The sequence below is a fragment of the Gossypium hirsutum genome, chromosome A11 (genome assembly GCF_007990345.1).
Source record: "Gossypium hirsutum isolate 1008001.06 chromosome A11, Gossypium_hirsutum_v2.1, whole genome shotgun sequence".
NCBI lineage: Eukaryota > Viridiplantae > Streptophyta > Magnoliopsida > Malvales > Malvaceae > Gossypium > Gossypium hirsutum.
The window spans coordinates 1631403-1652357 of NC_053434.1; the positions used below are offsets into that span (position 1 = coordinate 1631403).

The following is a 20955-nucleotide window of genomic DNA, read 5'->3' on the forward strand; positions in this document are numbered from 1 at the left end:
AAGATTTAGAAATTTGTTATGAAGAAGAAATAAATCCTGAAGAAATGAGTTAATGTAAGAAAGAAAAATACATATTTATGTTTAATGTTTTTGCAGTTATATATTGAGGTCGTACCTGTTCCATAATCTGCAACAAAATGATGATGATGATGGTCACCATCACCATCACCAGCCCTTTCTCTTCCTCTCTATTATTAATATATCCCTTCACTTTCATCCTATCGCTTGCATTTTCACCATGGTAAACAAAACACCGACCTCGTGGTTGTCAATGGCGAAAAGGGCTTTCGGGTCTAATGCTATACATAACGAGAAAAAGAGTTGCAGAACAAGAGAGAAAAGATGATGGCTATTTAAATGGCCTCAACGACGTAAACCCAAAACCAAATCACAATCCATTGCAGCTGTTAACATCGTTAGCCATTGTTGGTGAAAAAAACCAAGCTGCCATTGTCATTCAAACAGCTTTTAGAGGCTACATAGTAAGTGAAAGATTCTCTCTCTCTATATCATTAACTGTTTATTTAGTGTTTTTGATGAATTTTTTTTTGTGAAAGGCAAGGAAAGCATTGGGAGCATTGTAAGGGGTAGTGAAGCTTCAAGCTTTAGTGAGAGGGTACAATGTGAGAAGGCGAGCAAAGGTGGCACTAAAATGCATGCAATCTTTGGTTCGAGTACAAATCGAGTGCTGCTCCATCAACAACGAGCAAGGCTTTCATATGAAGGATGTAGAAGGGCCATGTTTATTGAATCCAATTCATCGTTGGAATCTCCATGTCTGCAAGATGTTCGTAGCAGAGAGTCCATCGTAAGTGCTCTAACTTTTTTTCATTTAGTTTTACTGAGTTCCATAAATAGTTTAGCACTCTAGTTCTAGTTAATAATTTTGGTAACGAACGTCTTTAGGTACTCTCTTTTAAGATTAATTATTATATACTATACGTAGTACAGCAGAAATATATTTATCATTTGCGGATTTTAACACTGACCAAAACTTGTTTTGATTCGGAAAAATTGAAAAATATTTCAAAGTTCGAGTTAATCGAATTAAGTTAAATTTTACTATTCGAATAAATCAAATAATTCGAATAACAGGTTGATCTAAATATTCTTTTTGTTCCTACCAATTTTAAAAATAAGCAAGTTGAACTCTCTCAATAAAAATTACAAAAAAAATAAAAATAATTTTTAAAATTTAACATATTTATAAAAATTTATATATATTTTTAAAAATTATAAATATTCTAAAAATTCTAAAAAATACATAAAGAAATCTAAAATTTTAAAAATTTTCTAAAATAAAAATTTTGAATACCTAAAAAAGTTGATTAATGATTTAAGTTTATGCTATTAAATATCATATTATTATTTTTTATTTTTTTGAAAAAGTTTTTAAATATATATGATTTCAAATTTTTGTGCTTTAATATAAAATTAGTTATAATGTAACAATATTTTAATTTAACTCGATTAAAAAAATTCAAATTAAATTAAAATGATAAAATAGGACTCGTAAACTCGATTAATTTAAAATTTTTTTACTCAATTTGATCGAAAGCTCAACTCTAACTGACTGAATAATTTAACTCAATTAACATTGGTACAATTGAAATTAAGAGAAAGTGATTCCACTATAATTAAATACGTATTATCTTTTAATTTAGACGTTTAGGATAAAAATATAATGGACCAAACAGGGCCTAGACTCAATTTAAAACTAATTTTCATGCGGGCTCAAATCCACCCAAATGGTACATTTTATTGTTAAAAAGATTAAAATATTGTAATTTAAATTTAATTATAAAAATATTAAAATAATGATTTATATTAGCCTGACAAAAGTCCTTATTAGAATCATGCTAATAGTTTGAAGGCTCAATTAAAATACCTTAAAGTTTAGGTATGGATTTAAAATGCTAATATTTTGCTGTTAATTCATTTCAATTTCGTGTTCTTCGCGGTGATCTCGAGGTCGGGTTCTATTTTTTTTTTCATCAATGGAGAATATTGTAGCTTTAGCTTAGTTTCTGAAACAGATTCTTAAATAATTATACCCAACATTTCAAAACTCTATTTTTGCTTTTAAAATTTCTCCGTTTGGGTTTATAAATTTTGGGTTTTTATTTTTGTTTTTGATCAGATGCTAAAAAAGGGAGTTTTTTTTATTTAAAGAATAGGGATAATCTAATCTAATCTAATCATCAGGCCATGGCTGTTGTTGAGAATGCTTCGAATCAAGACACGGAGGCTGCAACAGTGACGTCAAACGACCAAGATCAGTCAAAGCTTCGGTCAACAACCGATCTGAGCTTACACGACAACGATCAAGGGTTGTACAACAAGATCGGTGGAACCAACGGTGGTGGTGGTAAAGATGAGCTTGGGGATAGTTTCAAAAGAGATATGAGGGAGTTACAAGAACTGTTCTCTAAGCTTAACCCCATGGCTAAAGAGTTTGTACCTCACTCGCTTGTTAACAACGGACTCAATGGTGGGTTTCACACTAACAATATTGCTTTTCAAAACAACAATAACAACATCTCAAGGAATGGTAATGCTAATTGCAATGGTGGTGGTAAAAGGGTATGTCACCAAAACCCGAGTTATTTTCATTGATGCTTAGTGTACATTTTGTATAAGGAAATTGATATGCTTTGTGAGTATTATTGCTGTATTGGTCTTATGCTTGGTAGGGTTGGTTCTTATTTTAGGGGTTTTTTTGGCTGATAACTTAAAAAAACTGAATTATTCGAGTTTGTGTGATGGTCTCACCCTATATCCAATGTGCAGTGACTACATTGTGTATCTGTTTTCTCAATAATGGAGAAGATGAAATAGGATTTAATTGAACAAATTTGGTTGAGTATAGGTTATCCTTTTATGTTATGTACATTTTAAACCGTACGAAAGCTTAAATTCCGAATATTAGCAAAATTCCGTATGATATCATGGATTTTGTTCATTCATTTCGTTTTTCTCAGAAGAAAAATTTAGGTCAAGGGAAACGGAAATCGAACAGCAGGACAAGTATGGCTCAAAGAGAAGTGGTTATCCGTAGGACTGTTTATGTTTCTGATATCGACCACCAGGTATGTTTATTTATTTGGCATTTTCAGCTTTGGTTGTATGCTGCAATCGAATTCTTCTGTTTCAGTTTTGTCATCTCTTGCTGGGATGCAGGTCACGGAGGAGCAGCTTGCCGGTTTATTTGTGGGTTGTGGGCAGGTGATGTTATTTTCATTGCTCTTCTTTGCAATTTTATCAAAAACAACCTATCTGAATGTACTTTTTTCTTCTGAAGGTGGTTGACTGTCGCATATGTGGTGATCCTAACTCTGTACTTCGTTTTGCTTTTATCGAGTTTACTGATGAAGGTGATGTTCAACCATGGTTATTTGTTTCATTCTTTAGCGGATAAATGTGGTATTTACATTCTTTACTATGCAGAAGGTGCGCAAGCTGCACTGAACCTGGCAGGGACTATGCTTGGATTCTATCCAGTTAGGGTGCTGCCTTCGAAAACAGCTATCGCACCTGTTAACCCGACATTTTTGCCAAGGGTGAGGCTGATTGTCGTAAATTTATTATACCAGAACTTGTTGATACATTTTCTTTATGTATTCGGCCCGTTAAAACATTTGTTATTTGGATATCAGAACGAGGATGAGCGTCAAATTTGTGCGAGAACTATCTATTGTACAAACATTGACAGGAAGGTGAGAAGCTTTTTTGCATTTTATAATGTTGAATATAAAAACGATCCCGATTGCAAATAACCCTTTAAATTTTTTATTATATGATTTTACATACTGCAGGTTACTCAAGCTGATGTTAAACTCTTTTTCGAAACAGTCTGTGGGGAGGTTTGCTTAACTCTGGTGTTCTGTTTTACTATTTCTTACAACAAAACCTACCGGGATGCATTTAAAGGGAGTACTTGTCTGATGCAGGTTTATCGCCTAAGGCTGCTTGGGGACTATCAGCATTCAACTCGCATTGCTTTTGTCGAGTTTGCATTGGTAATTGTTTTTTTCCTCTTCATTCATGCAATGTGACTGAACAACTTTTCCCTTGTTTATCGAGGCTTTAATGAGGTATGTGAGTGCATGACCTTTAGATCTGAAAGTTTTGGCTAGCGGGTCAGTATTCCCCTCAGGAAGAGTGCATTCTCTTTGGAGCTGTGGTTTTTGTTTTCATGGGTTAAATTCGAAAGCAAAAAACTCGATTTAACTGTTGAATTCTAGTATAGTAGGTTTTACTGCATAGGGAATATCATGGAGGTCCTTGTACTAGGAGTTGTTCCCCTACTAAAAAAATGGGCAATTTAGTTTCTATATATGTTAGATTAAAGAGGCAAGTGGCCTTTCTATTAAAATTTTTATCCATTTCTACCATTAAAAATTGGTCCATGGACATCAGTATGGGGTACATGTCGCTTGCCATGTGTCATTGTCTGGTTATTTTGTCAGTCATGTTTGTTTCTGACAGTATAAATGAATATATATTTTAACAACAAGAACCAATTTGCTCTTTGGTTTAACATACAGGGACTAATTTGTCCGTTTTTTTAGTAAAGGAGGCAAAATGCAGTTTAATTTTTAGTATAGGGGCTTATTGAACCTACGATGGCTTATTGGAAAAGTTATTGGTGTTTCAACACGGGTTTAAACTTTGGAAGTGATATTTAATGCCTATTTGTCATCCTGAGATTGGGTTACCTCAGTGTTGATAAACGAAAGATTGAGTTCTCTCCGTATTCACATGCAGGCTGAAAGTGCGATTGCTGCTCTCAACTGTAGTGGTGTGGTTCTGGGATCATTGCCTATAAGGTCAGATTCCCGATTCTCCAATCAGTTGTTGAACTGATATATTCTCTCAGTTTTCTTTTTTTTGTTTTACCATAATTTCTATCCAAATATCGATAAAAAGTATATATATATCTGTTGCCTTTTAAGTGAAAACCTTGGGCGTTGTGTATGAACAGGATCAGCCCATCAAAGACCCCAGTTCGGCCACGAGCTCCTCTCCTTCCCTCGTACTAAATCATTCACCCTGAACCAATTTTAGTTCCAAGTTTATATATATATTTATTTAAATACATACACACCCATGTAAGGATGTTTCCCGCTGTTGCTCTTGCTGATCTACATATATAACGTCCACTGCTGCTATGTTTTGGCATCTTTGTTTACCATAGGAGTCTTGTCTTTTGTTTATCCACTCCACTTTGCGGTACATAGAGAATTCCGATGGAACTTCGAGACTTTTCAAACAATGTTATGCATTATTGCTCTCTAATCTTAGACAGAATTTGACACTATCTGGTAATTAAAGACTGTGAATGATGAAGTGGTACTTCTAGTACACATTTTTTGAGTTATTTCTACTAATGGATGATGCTTTTCCTTTTGGATTTTTTTTTTTTACCAGCATTGGTTCAAAGTTAGCTTTGTGTTCTGCTGCATTTTTATGACATGACATTGCATTACTAGGTAATGCCCAAATAATGAAATAATGACTGGTTCTGAACCGGTTATTGATCAACTCAGTGAGTTGAATGATTACCACAGATATTTGAAGCATTCTAAGAAACGGCATTTTCTTCAAATAAATATATATACATTTATATCAACAATGCAAAGTTGATTTTTTTCTTTTTTGGTTACTAATCATTAAATGAATAATGAAAATATGAGGTGTAAGTTTTTAAAATTGGTGTAATAACAATTTAACTATCAACATTTATATAATGTGTTAATTTGATCTTTAATTTAAAAAATTTAGTGAGTGAATTGTAAACTCTATGTTTACAGGAGATGCTAAATAATGAAGGCGATGACAATAACAAAAGTAACTTAAAAGCATGAATTTTATGAAATTGATGTCATCTTAGTTTTTATTGTTGAACCCAATGATGGAGAATCAAAGTAACTTAAGTGGAAAAAAGAAGAGAAAAGGTGAATTATGTTTTTGGTGTTTTCAAGTTTGGTATTTCTTAATCAAATTTAGCTAATAAAATTGTTTTATGTTTTTAGCTTTGTATGCGGAAAACGATTAAATTAAATAATATGTAAAAGTTGAATGTTAATTTTTAGAATTAAAATTAAATTTATACAATATATAAATATTTGAGGATTAAAATTGTAATTATGTTAATTTTAAAAACCGACTTAACCTTGTTTATGGGTAACTGTTAGTGACAAAAGAGAATAAATTGAATAGACAAAACAAAGAATAAAAAAAATTTCCTCTTTTATACTTTTTATTATTGTGAAATTTTAGAAATTTATAATTGAATTTTGAGAGGAAAATTCCGCGGGCGCTTTGTTTCAATGCCAGAACATAACTAACTAATCCCTGTTTCAATCTCTGCTATATTTGCTGGTCATAACACGTGAAGCCAAATGGGGTCTGCTCTGTGTGCAAGCCATTAAATGCTCTCTTTCTCATTTTATCTTGTATACTTTAGCTCTATTAGAGTTGTTAATGACAAATATATGATAGTGCCCCATTTGTTTTTTCACATGGCACTTTTAAAATACACCTATCCGTTTGCAGATATATATTGGAGCTCGTACCCTGTTCCATAATCTGCAACAAAATGATGATTATCATCATCATCATCATCATCATCTCCATCACCATCACCATCACCTTCTCTTCCTCCCTATTATTAATATATCCCTTCACTTTCATCCTATCGCTTGCATATTCACCATGGTAAACAAAACACCGACCTCGTGGTTGTCAATGGTGAAAAGGGCTCTCGGGTCTAATGCTAAAGATAACGAGAAAAAAAGTTGCAGAACAAGAGAGAAAAGAAGATGGCTATTTAAATGGTCTCAACAACGTAAACCCAAAACCAAATCACAATCCATTGCAGCTGTTAACATCGTTAGGCTTAATTGCAGAGCTTCCAATTACGCCATTGTTGGAGAAAAAAACCAAGCTGCTATTGTCATTCAAACAGCTTTTAGAGGCTACATAGTAAGTGAAAGATTCTCTCTCTATATATAATTAACTGTTCATTTAGTGTTTTTATTTTTTATTTTTTTTTGTGAAAGGCAAGGAAAGCATTGGGAGCATTGAAAGGGGTAGTGAAGCTTCAAGCTTTAGTGAGAGGGCACAATGTGAGAAGACGAGCAAAGGTGGCACTAAAATGCATGCAATCTTTGGTTCGAGTACAAAATCGAGTGCTGCTCCATCAACAACGAGCAAGGCTTTCATATGAAGGGTGTAGAAGGGCCATGTTTATTGAATCCAATTCATCGTGGGAATCTCCATGGCTGCAAGATCTTCGTAGGAGAAAGTCCATCGTAAGTGCTTTAACTTTTTTTTCATTGGGTTTTACTATCTGAGTTACATTAGCAGTTTAGCACTCTAATTCTAGTTAACAATTTTGGTAACCAACGTCTTTAGGTACTCCTCTAAGATTAATTACTATATACTATATGTAATGTAGCAGTAATATAATTACGGTTTGCGGATTGAGTAATTTAACTCAATTGACATCTTTAGTGTTGAAATTAGGATGACATGTTTTGCAATTAAATAAGTATTATCTTCTGTTTTAAAGATTTGGGTTAAAAGATGTTATCGTCAAGTTAAGTCTAAACTCTTTTAAAATTAATTTTTATGTCCGCCGAACTAATCCAAATGGCTCATTTTATTGCTAAAAAAATGAAAATGTTTTAATTTAAATTTAATTTTAAAATATAAAAATAATTTTTTATATATTTTTTTATTATTATTAATCAAGAAGATAAATTAAATAAATTAGAGTGAGGTTGAAAATATATAAGCTCGCCCCAAAACAAGCTAAGCCAATTAGATTACCGGCCAATGAATTGCTCTAGTTTGAGGGTTTTGGTTAATTTAAGAAGTGTATAAAAAAATTATGATTTATATCTGGCCGATAAAAGGTTTTATTAGAATCATGCTAATAGTTTGAGAGCTCATTTTAAAGTTTAAGTATCAATTTAAAATTTAGCTCATAGCTTAAAGATGAATGGTGCAATTAACCCATTAAATATATGCCTAGGCAAAATCTTAATTAACATACTATAATTAATTCCTTTCAAGACATTGGATAAAGATGAAAAAGAGGTCGAAGAAGCAACGAAATGGCTCGATCGACGGAGGGCAACAAAGCAATGGGAGAGTCACAATAGGGCTTCCATTGATAAAAGAGACTCCATTAGAGAGCCTATGCAATTACGTTTACCCAGCCTTCGGTGTCTTAAAGAGAAATCATCGTACCACTCGGCAGCAAACAGCCCGAGGTTGACGATGGTGCCGAATTATATGGCGGCCACGGAGTCTGCAAAGGCTAAGGTGCGGTCCCGAAGCACCACAAGACAAAGGCCGGGAAATGCAGAGAGGGATGGTGGGGGTCAAATTTCTCCACGTTCAACTTCTGATCTAAGGTGGATGAAATTATAAATTGAGACATTTTGATGTTTACTTTTCATGGAAGATATGATTTAAACATTATTTATGTAATTTGAAAAATTGAAATTGAAAATTACCATATTGAGAAGTACAATATTTTATTGAAAAAAATCGAAATCTCTCTTATCTTATTCAATTTCGAAATTGATCTCTCTAAAAAAATCAAAGCAATTTATCCCTATTAATTTCAAAAATGAACAACCAAAAACATCACAGACATTAATGTTTTTCTGCAATTGTACAAGATTTTAATTTATATAATACTAAGTTTAGTCCTCAAAGTTTAAATATTTTACCAATTTGGTCCTAATTTAACAAATTTATCTCACAATATTTGTGTAAATGTGTAAATGACAGAACATGTAAATATTGAAAGCTAAATTTGTTACCATACCAATCGAAATTATGTATAATTGAAGGAAGGCATTAACGGCATGATTAATTGTCCTTAATTGCTTAATTCCGAAATTGACAGATTAAATTGTTTTTTTTTTTTGGTTGAGTGGAACCAATTGGCTCAATTTCAAAATTGAGAGAAACTAATTTGCTTAATTTTAAATTTGAGAGGGACTGGAGAGACAATCCTCTGTTTTTTACTAGGATCTTCGCAAGTCCATGAACAATGCAGGGATGAATTTACTATAACAAGCAACATATGATTGCTACTATAGGATAACATGACACAATTATATGAAAATTTATATAACATTAAACTATAAATTTTAAAAATTATACAGATATAAAGTAACTTAAACACGAGTATTACTAAAAAATACATAAACATAAAACAAAACCAACATATTCCCATAATGATTAATTGAATAAATATGGAATTTGAACAAAAAATATAGCATTATTTATTTATTAGTTACACAAGCTATCAAGTTCACAAACGTGCATCAAAGTTTAATATTATCCTACCAAGTAGATCAAAAAAAGATAAAAAAAAAAGAGCATAACAAGTAAAGAAAAACAAATATTTGAATCATCGAAGTGTAAGAATCTGGGTTTTACCTCAATGTCCCAATTGTATTTGCTAACTTCAATCATTTTATATTGTTCTCGATGATTGGTTTCACAATTCAAACTCATCTTCAAGCTTCAACTGCTCTGCAGCAGCCTCTTCCTCTTCATCATCGATGGCAAAATATGGGTTATGCGCCTCTGGCTTGAATTTATACCCAGTAAACACATAAAAGGCAAGAGTGGCCAATTCTCCGGCCAACACAGCGGTCCATAGATACTTATACGAAGTAATCGTCTCCAAAGCATAAACCACAACACGAGTGAAGTAAATATAACAGATCACCACAACGTAATACTGCCTAAACAGAGTCAATTTCATCAAATTCACCGCAGCTTTCCCATCCGTTCGAGCCGCCTCACGCAGGTTCTTAATCGACCAAACGATAGGGAACAACACAGCGCAACAACAAATAACATCAACAAGCAAAAACAGTTGCTTCCATGTCGCCCTATCTTGACCAAATGGGGAGGCCTCATCGATGACAACTTGGGCGATGTTAGCAACAACTTGAAGTGGAATCACGATCATTAAAACCTTCTTTTCTTTGTCCTGCAAATAAGGTTTCAAAAACGACCAACCGGTGCCGATCAAAACGATGAGCGTGAAAAGCATGATCCCTTTCAAGAAACTGAATATGTAAAACAAAACATCCCAACCATGAGCACTTCCGGTTCGTTTGATATAAGATTTATCCTCGGCTTCAAACACGAGATTGAAGGCTTTTAAAACAATGACTGCTAGCATAAAGAAATGGATTCGGAACACGGTGAGTCGTTTTTTGTAAAGAAAGTAAACCCAAATCCCTGCGAGACTGAAATAAACAAGGGATAAAAGGAAGTAAACCCTAGGGAGAATTGTTTTGCCGGCGGAGAGATAATCACGGCTTTGCTTCCCTTCAATATTGTACATCGCCGATCGGACGGTCATCGATACTTTGACTTGAGTCAAACAATTAGCGAAGAGTAGGGCGTACTGGTCAGCGTTGTTTACAGGGAAAACGGGGTTGATGCTCGTTTTCCCGTCGAGAGATTTGAACCTGAAGACGACCTTGACGAGTTCGGAATCGAGAGCACACGTGACATGGTGGTCGTTGAGTTGTTCAAGCACGTGGAACCACGTGTCGCGCGTGCAGAGGAAGAATCCGATTTTGTTCAAGTCGAGGTTCTTGTTCTTGTCGGAGAGATCGATCTGAGAGAGGTTGAGTTCAAGGCGGCCGTTGTGAGTGAACCCGAACTCATCGAAAGGTATTATGGGTCGGACATCGGATCGGATCTCCGTGAAACGGATCTCGGCGAAACCAAAAGAAACAAAAAGTGAGATCAAAAGTAAAAGCAACAAGGAACGGCAGGTCATCATCGCCATGAAAAAAAAGGAACTTTTCACCGTTGATCGGAGAAAAAAAATCAGATCTACAAAGAGAACTAGATCTACTCCGTTTTTTGAATTTATTTTCTCCTTACTTTGTCTGCATCGGCCAGCCGGGTCTTTTTGGTTGGCTTTGAAATGTTGACTTTTTAAATTGGTGTTTGTACAAAAGGATTGATTATTCAAATTTTAGAATTATTCAATGTTAGAATTTGGACCGATTGTTCATATGGAGGATTATTCAATGCTACATTAAAATTACTAAATTAGACGTTGTTCGTGTTTAAAAAAAGACTTGTTAGGTTTAAGTATTAATTTTGAATAGTAGAAAATATTAATATTTTTATAAAAAATTAAATATGATTATATTTGTTTGAAAATTATTTTCCCTTTAATTTTATAAAAAATTTATTTTAACTCTTTATTTAATTTTTTTTCTTTTGGCTCTTATACTAGTATTTTTCTTGTTAAATTATATTAAAATAAATAAAAAAATTAACCTTTGTTGATATGATTGAATGACATGTCAACATTTAACTAATTTTTTAAAATTTAAAAAATATTTTTTTATAAATTTTATACATTTAAATAATTTTAATGGTCTTAAATTTTTAAAATTAATTCTTATAACTTTTTTAATTTCAAAATTTTAATAATTTAATTAAATGTTGATGTATCATCCATGTGGATGACATATCAGTAAAATTAATAAATATTAATTTTTTCATTTATTTTAAGGTAATTTAATAAAAAGTGTAAATTTAAGGCTTAAAAAAATGAAAAATTAAATGAATGTCTAAAATAATATTTGTAAAGTTGGAGGCATAAAAATCATTTTACCTATTTTTATTGTAGTCATCGTGGATTGAATAGTAATTTTAACATTTTATATTAATTTTGAATATATTTTTAAAAAAATTAATATGTGTAGAATGACTAAAAATGATAATTAAAAAAAGAAGTAAGTTATACCAAAGTTATTAAAGTAGTAATAATTTATCTTTTAGTCATTTAATGTTAAGAAGTTTTAAAATGGTCACTTAATTATTAAAAAAATTTATTTAAGTCACTAGACTATTAAAATCATTGTTGTATGACCTTCATTGTCAGCACCATCTGTACCAATCAAAAGGTCTCATTTTTCTTCTTTTCTATGGTATTTTTTTTATGAAACAACTTCGAACGTCACAAATTTGTAAACTAGAATCCAAATAGTTTTTCTTCAATCTTTGACACTGGCCATCAAATTGACTTGGATCTACCATAACTATCATCAAATCAGTGCTTAAAGCTAGCTAGTTAGACTTAAAAAGAAAAAGACTAAACAACTCAATGATTTAAATGAAAACTTTTTAATAATCAAATAGCTAAAATATTAACTTATTAATAAGTTAGTGACTTTAAATGTAATTTTCCTTAAAAAATGAGTAATGTTGTTGGAATGGGTAATAATGGTAATTTCGAATGGAGGAATTAACAAACTGATAACTGGTAAGCTAAGCTACCTTCATTGATTGGTTTACTGAAAAAACCAATGAGTTTAAATTATATTTTTCTTTTCAATTAATTAATTAATTAATTAATGAGACTGTATTCAGCCTTTTTCACAACATCAGTGCAGTCTCCGCAGCGTGAAAGGTTCGGACAGGATGTTTTTTTCTTTTTTAGTTTGGAGTATAAAATTATAATTAATTATAAATACATGTTTAAATAATTATAAAATAGAATTAGTATAAAACACAAGAATCAAAATATGTAAAGAATCCACAAATTATCCGGTTTTAATTTATAGAATTTTGCTTTCAACTTGATTCAAACACATAACTTTTTAACAATTAAATTATGCTTTAACCATTAAAGCTAATCCTCAACCTTAATTCAAGCTTACACAAACTAATAAATAACGTATAAATATAAATAAAATAATTTTTAAAATTAAAAATGTTTAAAAAATTGTGACAAAAATATTTTATTTAACATATCATTTTTTTCTATTAGTAAACCTAACTGAACAATAAGATGAAATCATCAGAATTTTTAGATTTGTGATTATCCCTTTTATTATTTGATTAATTCAATTAGTTAATATTTTAAAACAAAAAAAATTATATAAATATTATAATATGAATTTATTTTGTAATGTCACATAATTATTTAGTATGTATTATATAAAATAGTATACATACATGTTTAAGGACATATAATATATTAATTGTTATATAATTAAATAATGAATGTAAAATAATTATTATAACATTACGATATTACAATGTGTATTCTTGTATTGACGATATGCAATCTAAACATTACGATATAGGCTAGACTCCTCTATTACATCAACTGGATTCGCTCTTAAAAAAAAAATTACTGGCCAATTTTAATTTCGATTAAATCACTCTTCCTCATTTGTTTATATTTTCTTACCTTTTTTTATTAGTGAAGGGAATTCTCAAGAAGGCTCTTTTGTCAATCCGGTAGAATTTGACATATGGCAATGTTGTTTCTAGCCCTATATACAATTATGTTGTTATAATATACAATTTAATTATTTAACAATTGGTTATTATATGTCCTTAAAAGTGTATGTGTACTATTTTTATAATATAATACGTACGGAAGATAATTATATCACATTACGGAATAATTTCATATTATAATATTTATTTTATTTATATGAATATTAGTTAAATTTTTGTTTAAAATAATTTAGTTGATCAAATAATAAAAAGGATAATCACAAATCTATAAATTTTGATGATTTCATCACATTGTTAAGTTAAGGTTACAAATACAAAAGAAAAAAGATTTAGGAGAATAATACGTTAAATATATATTTTATGCTAAATTTTTAAACATATTTAAATTTATTATTTATTATTATATTTAATATATAAATTTATTAAATATTTTTATTGATATTTATATGTAATTTATTAGTTTGTATAAATTTTAATTAAATTTGAAGATTAGTTATGGTGGTTGAAGTATGATTTTATTGTCAAAGCCATGTTGGAAGTAAGATTTTAAATATTTTGTAATCTTTTATGCGAAGTCGAATCTGCGGATAATAGATATCTAAGAGGGTCTATCCACAACGGATAATAATTTTAATATCCGAATCTACAAGATCTGAATTCACAAATTTTGGATCGGATATCTAAATTTACAACTTAAATTGTCATCCAACATAATTAAATAAAATCTAAATACGACAGCTATGTAAAATGAGAATGAAGATTTTCATGAGATAAATAAATAGTTTAGATATATTTTTCCTTAAAAAATTAAAAATTAAATGAGGAAAGATATATAATTTTTTTAGTTCAATTTTATAATTAAGGAATCGAAAAGGCACTTTATATCGAACAAATGGTACAACGAAAAAAGTAAAAAGCTTCATTGGGTATATTTGTTTGGCAATGAAAGCATCTTGTGCTGTCTAAAACACCTTGCGATAAGATTAGAGATACGAAAAAAAGCAGCAAATTCTCCTTTTAGATTCTGTAATTTATATAAATGGTGGATTTAGTACTTGTATTTTAATTTGGTTATTTTTAGTCCTTATATTTTTAGAATTTTAAAATTTTAGTCCTAATTAAATCTTAGTTATTAAATTCATTAAATTTTGTTATTTTTAAAATTTGAGACGTCAAACATATTATTGTATGTGTAATATCATATTAACTTGCTATCTCCACATATTACTCATAAAAAAATCAGTTAATAAATTTAATGACGGTTGTTTACATTAAAACTGAAATTTCGAAATTAAAAAAAATATATCGGCTAAAAGTGATCTAATTGAAAAATATGGACTAAATCTCTAACTTTACATATAATACAAAACTAATAATAGAATATAACTAAACAAATTTAGCTACCACTATTTAGTTAGGATTAAAATTACAAAATTAAAAAAGAATAGGGACTAAAATTGTTTAATTCGAAAAGTATATAGACTAAAATTGAAAATACAGTACTAAATCTACAACACACAAAGTACATGATCTAATAAATTTTAATTTTCAAGAGTTAATATCTATTTAAATTTTGATAATAGTGAAAACAAGCGTGGATTATCATACATTTTTTCTTGACAGAGTTATGGGTTTCACCTAATTTCCCAGTTTGATTTGCTCTACATTTTCTTCAATCATTGCCCAATTTTTTCCTCATCATGAAGTTTCAAATGCTCTACATCATCAGCCTCTTCCTCTTCATCATCGATAGCAAAATACGGGTTATACGTCTCTGGCTTGAATTTATATCCAGTAAACACATAAAACACGAGCGTAGCCAACTCCCCGACCAGCACACTGCTCCACGGATACTTACCCCAAGTAATCGTCTCCAAACCATAAACCGCAACACGAGTCAAGTAAATATAACAGATCACCATAACGTAATACTGCTTAAACAACGTCAACTTCATCAAATTCACTGCAGCTTTCCCATCCGTCTGAGCCGCCTCGCGCAGGTTCTTAATTGACCAAACAATTGGCAACAACATGGCGCAACAACAAATGACATCGACAAGCAAAAATAGTGATTTCCATGTGACCCTATATGGACTGAAAGGCGAGGTCTCGTCGATTATGACTAGGGCAATGTTAGCCACAACTTGAAGTGGAATAACAATCGTTAAAACCATCTTTTCCTTGTCTTGCAAGTAAGGTTTCAAAAGAGACCAACCGGTGCCGATCAAAATGATGAGCGTGAAAAGCATGATCCCTTTCAAGGAACTGAATATGTAAAACGGAACGTCCCAACCGTGAGCAGTCCCGGTTTGTTGGATATATAACGTGTCCTCTGCTTTAGATACGAGATTCAAAGCTTTTAAAACGACAACAATTAGCATAAAGAAGTGGATTCGGAAAATAGTGAGCCGTTTGTTGTAAAGCACGTAAATCCAAATCCCTGCCAGGGTGAAATAAACGAGGGACAAAAGGAAGTAAAGCTTAGGGAGAAATGTTTCGTCAGCGGAGAGGTAATCGCGACGGTTTTGATTTCCCTCAAGATTGTACATTGCCGATCGTACGGTCATTGATACTTTGACTTGACTAAGACAATTAGCAAAGAGTAAAGTGTACCGGTCGGCATTTTTTACTTGGAGAATGGAGTCGAAGTTCGATTTCCCATTGAGAGTCTTGAAGTTGGAGATGATTTTGACGAGACTGGAATGGAGAACGCACGAGATTTCGGCGTCAGCAAGTTGTTGAAGCACATGGAGCCACGCGTCGCGTGTGCAGAGGAAGAATCCGACATTGTTGAAGTTGAGGTTCGGGTTATTGTCTGAGAGAGTGATCTGAGAGACGTTGAGTTCGAGACGGCCATTGTGAGTGAACCAGAACTCATCGAAGGGGATTATGGGACGGTCATTGGATCGGATCTTTGTGAAACGGATTTCAGCAAAACCAAAAGAAACGAAAAGAGAGATCAAAAGAAAAAGCAAAAAGGAGCGGCATATCTTCCCCATTGGAGAAATGGAAAAAGAACTTTTGGCATTGAGCGGAGAGAAATTTGAGAACTAAATAGAGAAATATCTTCGTTTTGATTTGTCATCCTTGCTTTGTTCATATCTTCGTTTTGATTTGTCATCCTTGCTTTGTTCATATCGGCCGGCCGGGGCTTCGATTGCCTTCAATTTGGAACATTAAACTTTCATATTGGCGTTTGTTTTTTTGGAATTGCAAAAAATAGGTACAAAAGGATCGATTACTCCTACAGCTCCAAATTTTACAAGCATGGGTCTAGTTTCCACTAATTTAAGTAAATTACTTAGTTGGTCACTCAAGTTTTAGAGTGTTTTCATTTTGGTTACCTAAAATAAAGTCTTTGCAATTTGGTCACCAAACTTGATGCTTTCATTTTGGTCAACAAACTTGATGCTTTCATTTTAGTCACCCAACTTTTAGGTCGTTTTCATATTGGTTACCAAAAAAATTAATTCTTTTAAAGTATTGATTAGGGTAAAAAATAAAAAATGAGAGTGAAAAAGCAGTAGAAACTAATATAATACAAAAAAAATTGTTAAATTTTACTTGTTTATCCCATTGCTGAAATTTTTAAATTTCTTTTCTAATATTGAAATTTTAAATTTTAAAAACATCAAAATAAATTGAATAAATTGTTAAAAATTTTGTATCCATTGATAATGTCAACCCATTTTTTACTATAATATTAAAATCAATTAATTTAATCTCCTTTTAAATTTTAAAAGTTTATTTTATATTTCCAGATTATCTTTTAACAAAATCAATTTAAATGACTGGTATTTAATAATTATTTACAAAACTTAAATTTCTTTTAATTATATAATCTCGAATTTTTTATGTTAAGCTAAAAGTAAATGAAAAGTAAATTGATTGCTTGTTCTTCCTTTGGGTACAAAAGTGATAAAAACAATTATAAGTTTTCTTTGGAATGAAAGATAAAATTAATTAATTACAAAGATTTTTTTAAAAATAGGTAAAATTCTATCCATTTTTACTATTAAAAATAGATCTTTGTATATACGCATAATGTATATGTGGCAAGCCACGTGTCACTGCTTAGTTATTCCATCACCCATACCAATTTTTATTAGTACAAATGGATGAGATTATTAATAGAAAAGACCCATTTGCTCTTTGATTTAATATGCAGGGACTAATTTACCTACTTTTTAAATAAAAAATAAAATACAATCTAACACTTAATATAAAAATCTCCATGATACTTTTAACCTAACTAATGTAGTGGTAATTAAATAAACACGGAGCTTCAATAATAATAATAAACAAGGTAGCATAATTTGTTTATTTACCTACACAAGCTATCAAGTTCACGAAAGTGCGTTTAAGCTTTAATATTATCTTGCATAAGAACAAGCATGAATTATCATAGATTTTTCTTATGTAAAAATATCGTGGAGATTTTTGTATTAAAATTTAGGTTGCATTTTGCTCATTTATTAAAAAAAGGTAAATTAATCCTTATACGTTAGATTAAAGAGCAAATTAGTTCTTTTTTATAAAAAAAATTAATCTATTACTACTGTTAAAAATTAGAATGATTGATGGAATAATTAGGCAATTACACTTGATGTGCCACGTATATCTCATTTTGATATAAGTGGACCGGTTTTTAATAAAAGGACTAATTTACTTTTTTATCTAATGTACATTAACTAATTTACCATTTTTAATAAGATGGACAAAATACAATTTGACTCCTAAAACAAAGGTCTTCATGTTAATTTTACCATTTTTCTTAACATTCGATTTGCTGTTCATTTTCTTCAAATCATTGCCCATTTTTTCCCTTGTCTCGAAACTTCAACTGCTCTAAATCGACCTCTTTCTCTTCATGATCAATCGGAAAATACTAATTATCCACCTTCGGCTTGAATTCATACCCAATAAACACAAAACGGGAGTGTGGCCAACTCCTCGACCAACACACTTCGGCCGGGGCTTTGATTGGCGCTCGTTTCTTAGGAAATGTAGAAGTTTAATCTCAAATAAGTACAAAAGGGATCGATTAATCCTAAATTTCCAAATTTTGCAAGGGTGGTGGAGTTTCCACTAATCTCTTGTTGCTTACTCATTTCTTTTTGTAAATGCAACAAGTCTTTCTCTCACCAAATATTACTATTAGATTTTTTTTGTTAAATGTTGCTATCAGTCCTATACTTTGTGAGAATTGAGTATTTAATTCTTATACTTTAATTTAATTATTTTTAATCTTTATGTTTTTTGAAAATTTTAAATTTTTATTCTTACCAAACGATAATTGTTAAAGTTTTTTTGGTTCACTGAATCTTATTATGAGTGGAATATGAGATTACCTTATTTGGTTTATTTGGCTAAAAAGTAAGATTTAGTCATTTAGTTAACAGAATGTAAGATTAACTTGCTTGGTACATTTGGCTACAATTTATGTATTAATAAGTAAATAAACGATGTTAAAATAAATTTATAAATTATAATAATAATTTATAAAAAATGATTGCAACACCAATCATAATCATAAGTATAACAATAATTAATATATATATGTCCCTTAAATTCATTAAGTTAATAAGTTCTATTATTTTTCAAATTTGATGCAACAACCATATTATCACATAAGTAATGCCATGTCAATTGTGAGCTTACTATTTTCACACATTGATGGATTAGCGAATATAATTTTGTCAAGATTGAAATTTCAAAATTCGAAAAGCATAAGAATTTAGAATAATTCAATTAGAGAATATGAATTTAGAATAATTCAAAATTCGAAAAGTAGAGGGATTTAGAATAATCTAAATTGTAAGAATAGTACAAGACTAGTATTTAAATTTAACCAAACTAATTTAACTGCTATTGTTTGATTCAAGCAAGGACTCATGTATTCGTTTTCTTCAATCATTGCCCATTTTCCCCTCATCTCAAAGCTTCAACTGCTCTGAGTCACCCTCTTCCTCTTCATCATCGATTGGAAAATACAAGTTATCTGCCTCTGGCTTGAATTCATATCCAGTATACACATAAAAGGCGAGTGTGTCCAGCTCCCCAACTAAAACACTGCTCCATGAATATTTATACACGGTATTTGTCGCCTCCAAAGTATAAACCATAATACGAGGGAAGTAAATATAACAAATGACCATAATGTAATACTGCCTAAACAGGGTCAACTTCTTCAATTTCACCGCAGCTTTCTCGTCCGTCTGAGCCACCTCACGCAACTTCTCAATCGACCAAACAATCGGTAACAACACCGCGCAATAACAAATAACATCAACAAGCAAAACAATTTGCTTACATACAACCCTATATGGACTGAAAAGTGGGGTCTTATCTATGAAAACTTGGGTAATATTAGCAACAACTACCTGAAATGGAATCACTATCAACAAAACCTTCTTTTCCTTGTCCTGCAAGTAAGGTTTCAAAAGCGACCAGCCTTGGCCAATCAAAATGATCAACGTGGTCACTTTCAAGATACTGAAAATGGAAAACCAAAGATCCCAACCATAGCCAGTTCCGGTTCGTTTGATGCAATATTTAACCTCCGCTTCAAATACGAGTTTGCAAGCTTTTAAAAGGATGACAGCCAGCATAATGAAATGGGTTCTAGAAACAGAGAGAGGTTTCTTGTAAAGCAAGTAAAGCCAAATCCCTGCGAGTGTGAAATAAAAGAGGGACAAAAGGAAGTAAAGGCTAGGGAGAATTGCTTGGTTGGCAGAGAGATAATCCCGACGGTTTTGATTTCCTTCGAGATTGTACATCGCCGATTGGACAGTCATCGATACATTGACTTGATCAAGACAGTTACTGAAGGCTAGGATGTAGTGGTCCGCGTAGCGTACTGGGAAAACGGTGTTGAAGCTCAATTTCACTTTGAGAGACCTTAAGTCGAAGATGACCCTGACGTAAGGGGAAGAGAGAGCACAAAAGACTTTCCCGTCGGCGAGTTGTTGTTGAAGCAATAACGCCCATGTGTAACGTGTGCAGACGAAGAATCCGACTTTGTCCAAGTAATAGTATGGAATCTGGTTCGTGATAGTAACTTGAGAGACGCTGAGTTCGAGACGGCCGTTGTAAGTGAACTGGAACTCGTCTAAGGGGATTACAGAGTAGCGGTCATTGGATCGGATCTCCGTGAAACGGATCTCAGCAAGACTGACTGAAGCAAAAAAAAAAAAAAAGAGATGAAAAGAACAAGCAAAATGGAGCTCCACAACATAGCCATGGGAGAAATGGGAAAAAAAAAATGAAAGAAAATTGGCGTTGATCTGAGTTTTGAGAGAAATTTCAGATCATCCCCATGTTTAAAGATCTCTTACTTTGTCCCTATCGGCCGGCAGGGGCTTTGGAATGTTTTTAACTTTTATTCTAACGTTTTATTGTAAAATAAGTACAAAGAAAATGATCGATTATTCCTATAGTAATTCGTTCTAGTTTTAAAGATTTTGGGATTTTCTTGAAAAATATTCAATCATTATTACTTCAAAATTTTCAATTATAATCACATCCAAATTTTCAATCGCAATCATGGGAAGAATGGTTGGGTTCATTACAAGGAGCTAGAATGTTTGCTATTTTTAATGCAACTTCTTAGCTGAGATCTTGCAAACATTTTGG

The 20955-nt window shown here is 31.6% G+C and overlaps 5 protein-coding genes across 12 annotated transcripts; 2 read left to right on the top strand and 3 right to left on the bottom strand.

Moving 5' to 3' along the window:
* Window positions 1–1799: 1799 nt before the first annotated feature.
* Window positions 1800–5380, top strand: LOC107923717 (polyadenylate-binding protein-interacting protein 11). 8 transcript variants are annotated; one of them, XM_016853888.2, is made up of 11 exons: window positions 1800–1900; window positions 2206–2583; window positions 2982–3089; window positions 3181–3225; window positions 3302–3374; window positions 3448–3560; window positions 3657–3716; window positions 3816–3863; window positions 3951–4019; window positions 4768–4829; window positions 4985–5380. In XM_016853888.2, exons 2-11 carry the CDS (start codon window positions 2209–2211, stop codon window positions 5040–5042), a joined length of 1011 nt encoding a protein of 336 aa, XP_016709377.2. In that variant the 5' UTR covers window positions 1800–1900; window positions 2206–2208; the 3' UTR covers window positions 5043–5380. The 8 variants fall into 8 exon arrangements, with proteins under 8 accessions (XP_016709377.2, XP_040936433.1, XP_040936429.1 ...); XM_041080499.1 differs by having other exon boundaries at window positions 2985–3089; XM_016853887.2 differs by having other exon boundaries at window positions 1851–1971.
* A 902-nt stretch (window positions 5381–6282) lies between these two features.
* On the top strand, window positions 6283–8542 carry LOC107923720 (protein IQ-DOMAIN 14). The gene is made up of 3 exons (XM_016853892.2): window positions 6283–6987; window positions 7065–7316; window positions 8083–8542. The coding sequence occupies exons 1-3, from the start codon at window positions 6718–6720 to the stop codon at window positions 8440–8442; spliced, it is 882 nt and encodes a 293-aa protein (XP_016709381.1). The 5' UTR covers window positions 6283–6717; the 3' UTR covers window positions 8443–8542.
* A 742-nt stretch (window positions 8543–9284) lies between these two features.
* On the bottom strand, window positions 9285–11059 carry LOC107923715 (protein CANDIDATE G-PROTEIN COUPLED RECEPTOR 7). The gene has a single exon (XM_041080493.1). It carries the CDS (start codon window positions 10838–10840, stop codon window positions 9527–9529), a length of 1314 nt encoding a protein of 437 aa, XP_040936427.1. The 5' UTR covers window positions 10841–11059; the 3' UTR covers window positions 9285–9526.
* Window positions 11060–14812: 3753 nt separating this feature from the next.
* LOC107923713 (protein CANDIDATE G-PROTEIN COUPLED RECEPTOR 7) lies at window positions 14813–16476 on the bottom strand. The gene has a single exon (XM_016853883.2). It carries the CDS (start codon window positions 16317–16319, stop codon window positions 14997–14999), a length of 1323 nt encoding a protein of 440 aa, XP_016709372.1. The 5' UTR covers window positions 16320–16476; the 3' UTR covers window positions 14813–14996.
* A 2738-nt stretch (window positions 16477–19214) lies between these two features.
* On the bottom strand, window positions 19215–20775 carry LOC107923721 (protein CANDIDATE G-PROTEIN COUPLED RECEPTOR 7). The gene has a single exon (XM_016853893.2). The coding sequence runs from the start codon at window positions 20115–20117 to the stop codon at window positions 19257–19259; it is 861 nt and encodes a 286-aa protein (XP_016709382.1). The 5' UTR covers window positions 20118–20775; the 3' UTR covers window positions 19215–19256.
* Window positions 20776–20955: the final 180 nt, after the last annotated feature.

Bases quoted from the DNA above. Each gene is read 5' to 3' on its own strand.
- LOC107923721 (XM_016853893.2), bottom strand. From the start codon at position 20,117: ATGACTGTCCAATCGGCGATGTACAATCTCGAAGGAAATCAAAACCGT.
- LOC107923715 (XM_041080493.1), bottom strand. From the start codon at position 10,840: ATGGCGATGATGACCTGCCGTTCCTTGTTGCTTTTACTTTTGATCTCA.
- LOC107923720 (XM_016853892.2), top strand. From the start codon at position 6,718: ATGGTAAACAAAACACCGACCTCGTGGTTGTCAATGGTGAAAAGGGCT. The intron at 6,988-7,064 runs GTAAGTGAAAGA...TTTTTGTGAAAG, and splicing joins CAGCTTTTAGAGGCTACATA to GCAAGGAAAGCATTGGGAGC. The intron at 7,317-8,082 runs GTAAGTGCTTTA...ATTCCTTTCAAG, and splicing joins TTCGTAGGAGAAAGTCCATC to ACATTGGATAAAGATGAAAA.
- LOC107923717 (XM_041080495.1), top strand. From the start codon at position 2,209: ATGGCTGTTGTTGAGAATGCTTCGAATCAAGACACGGAGGCTGCAACA. The intron at 2,584-2,981 runs GTATGTCACCAA...CGTTTTTCTCAG, and splicing joins GCAATGGTGGTGGTAAAAGG to AAGAAAAATTTAGGTCAAGG. The intron at 3,717-3,815 runs GTGAGAAGCTTT...TACATACTGCAG, and splicing joins GTACAAACATTGACAGGAAG to GTTACTCAAGCTGATGTTAA.
- LOC107923713 (XM_016853883.2), bottom strand. From the start codon at position 16,319: ATGGGGAAGATATGCCGCTCCTTTTTGCTTTTTCTTTTGATCTCTCTT.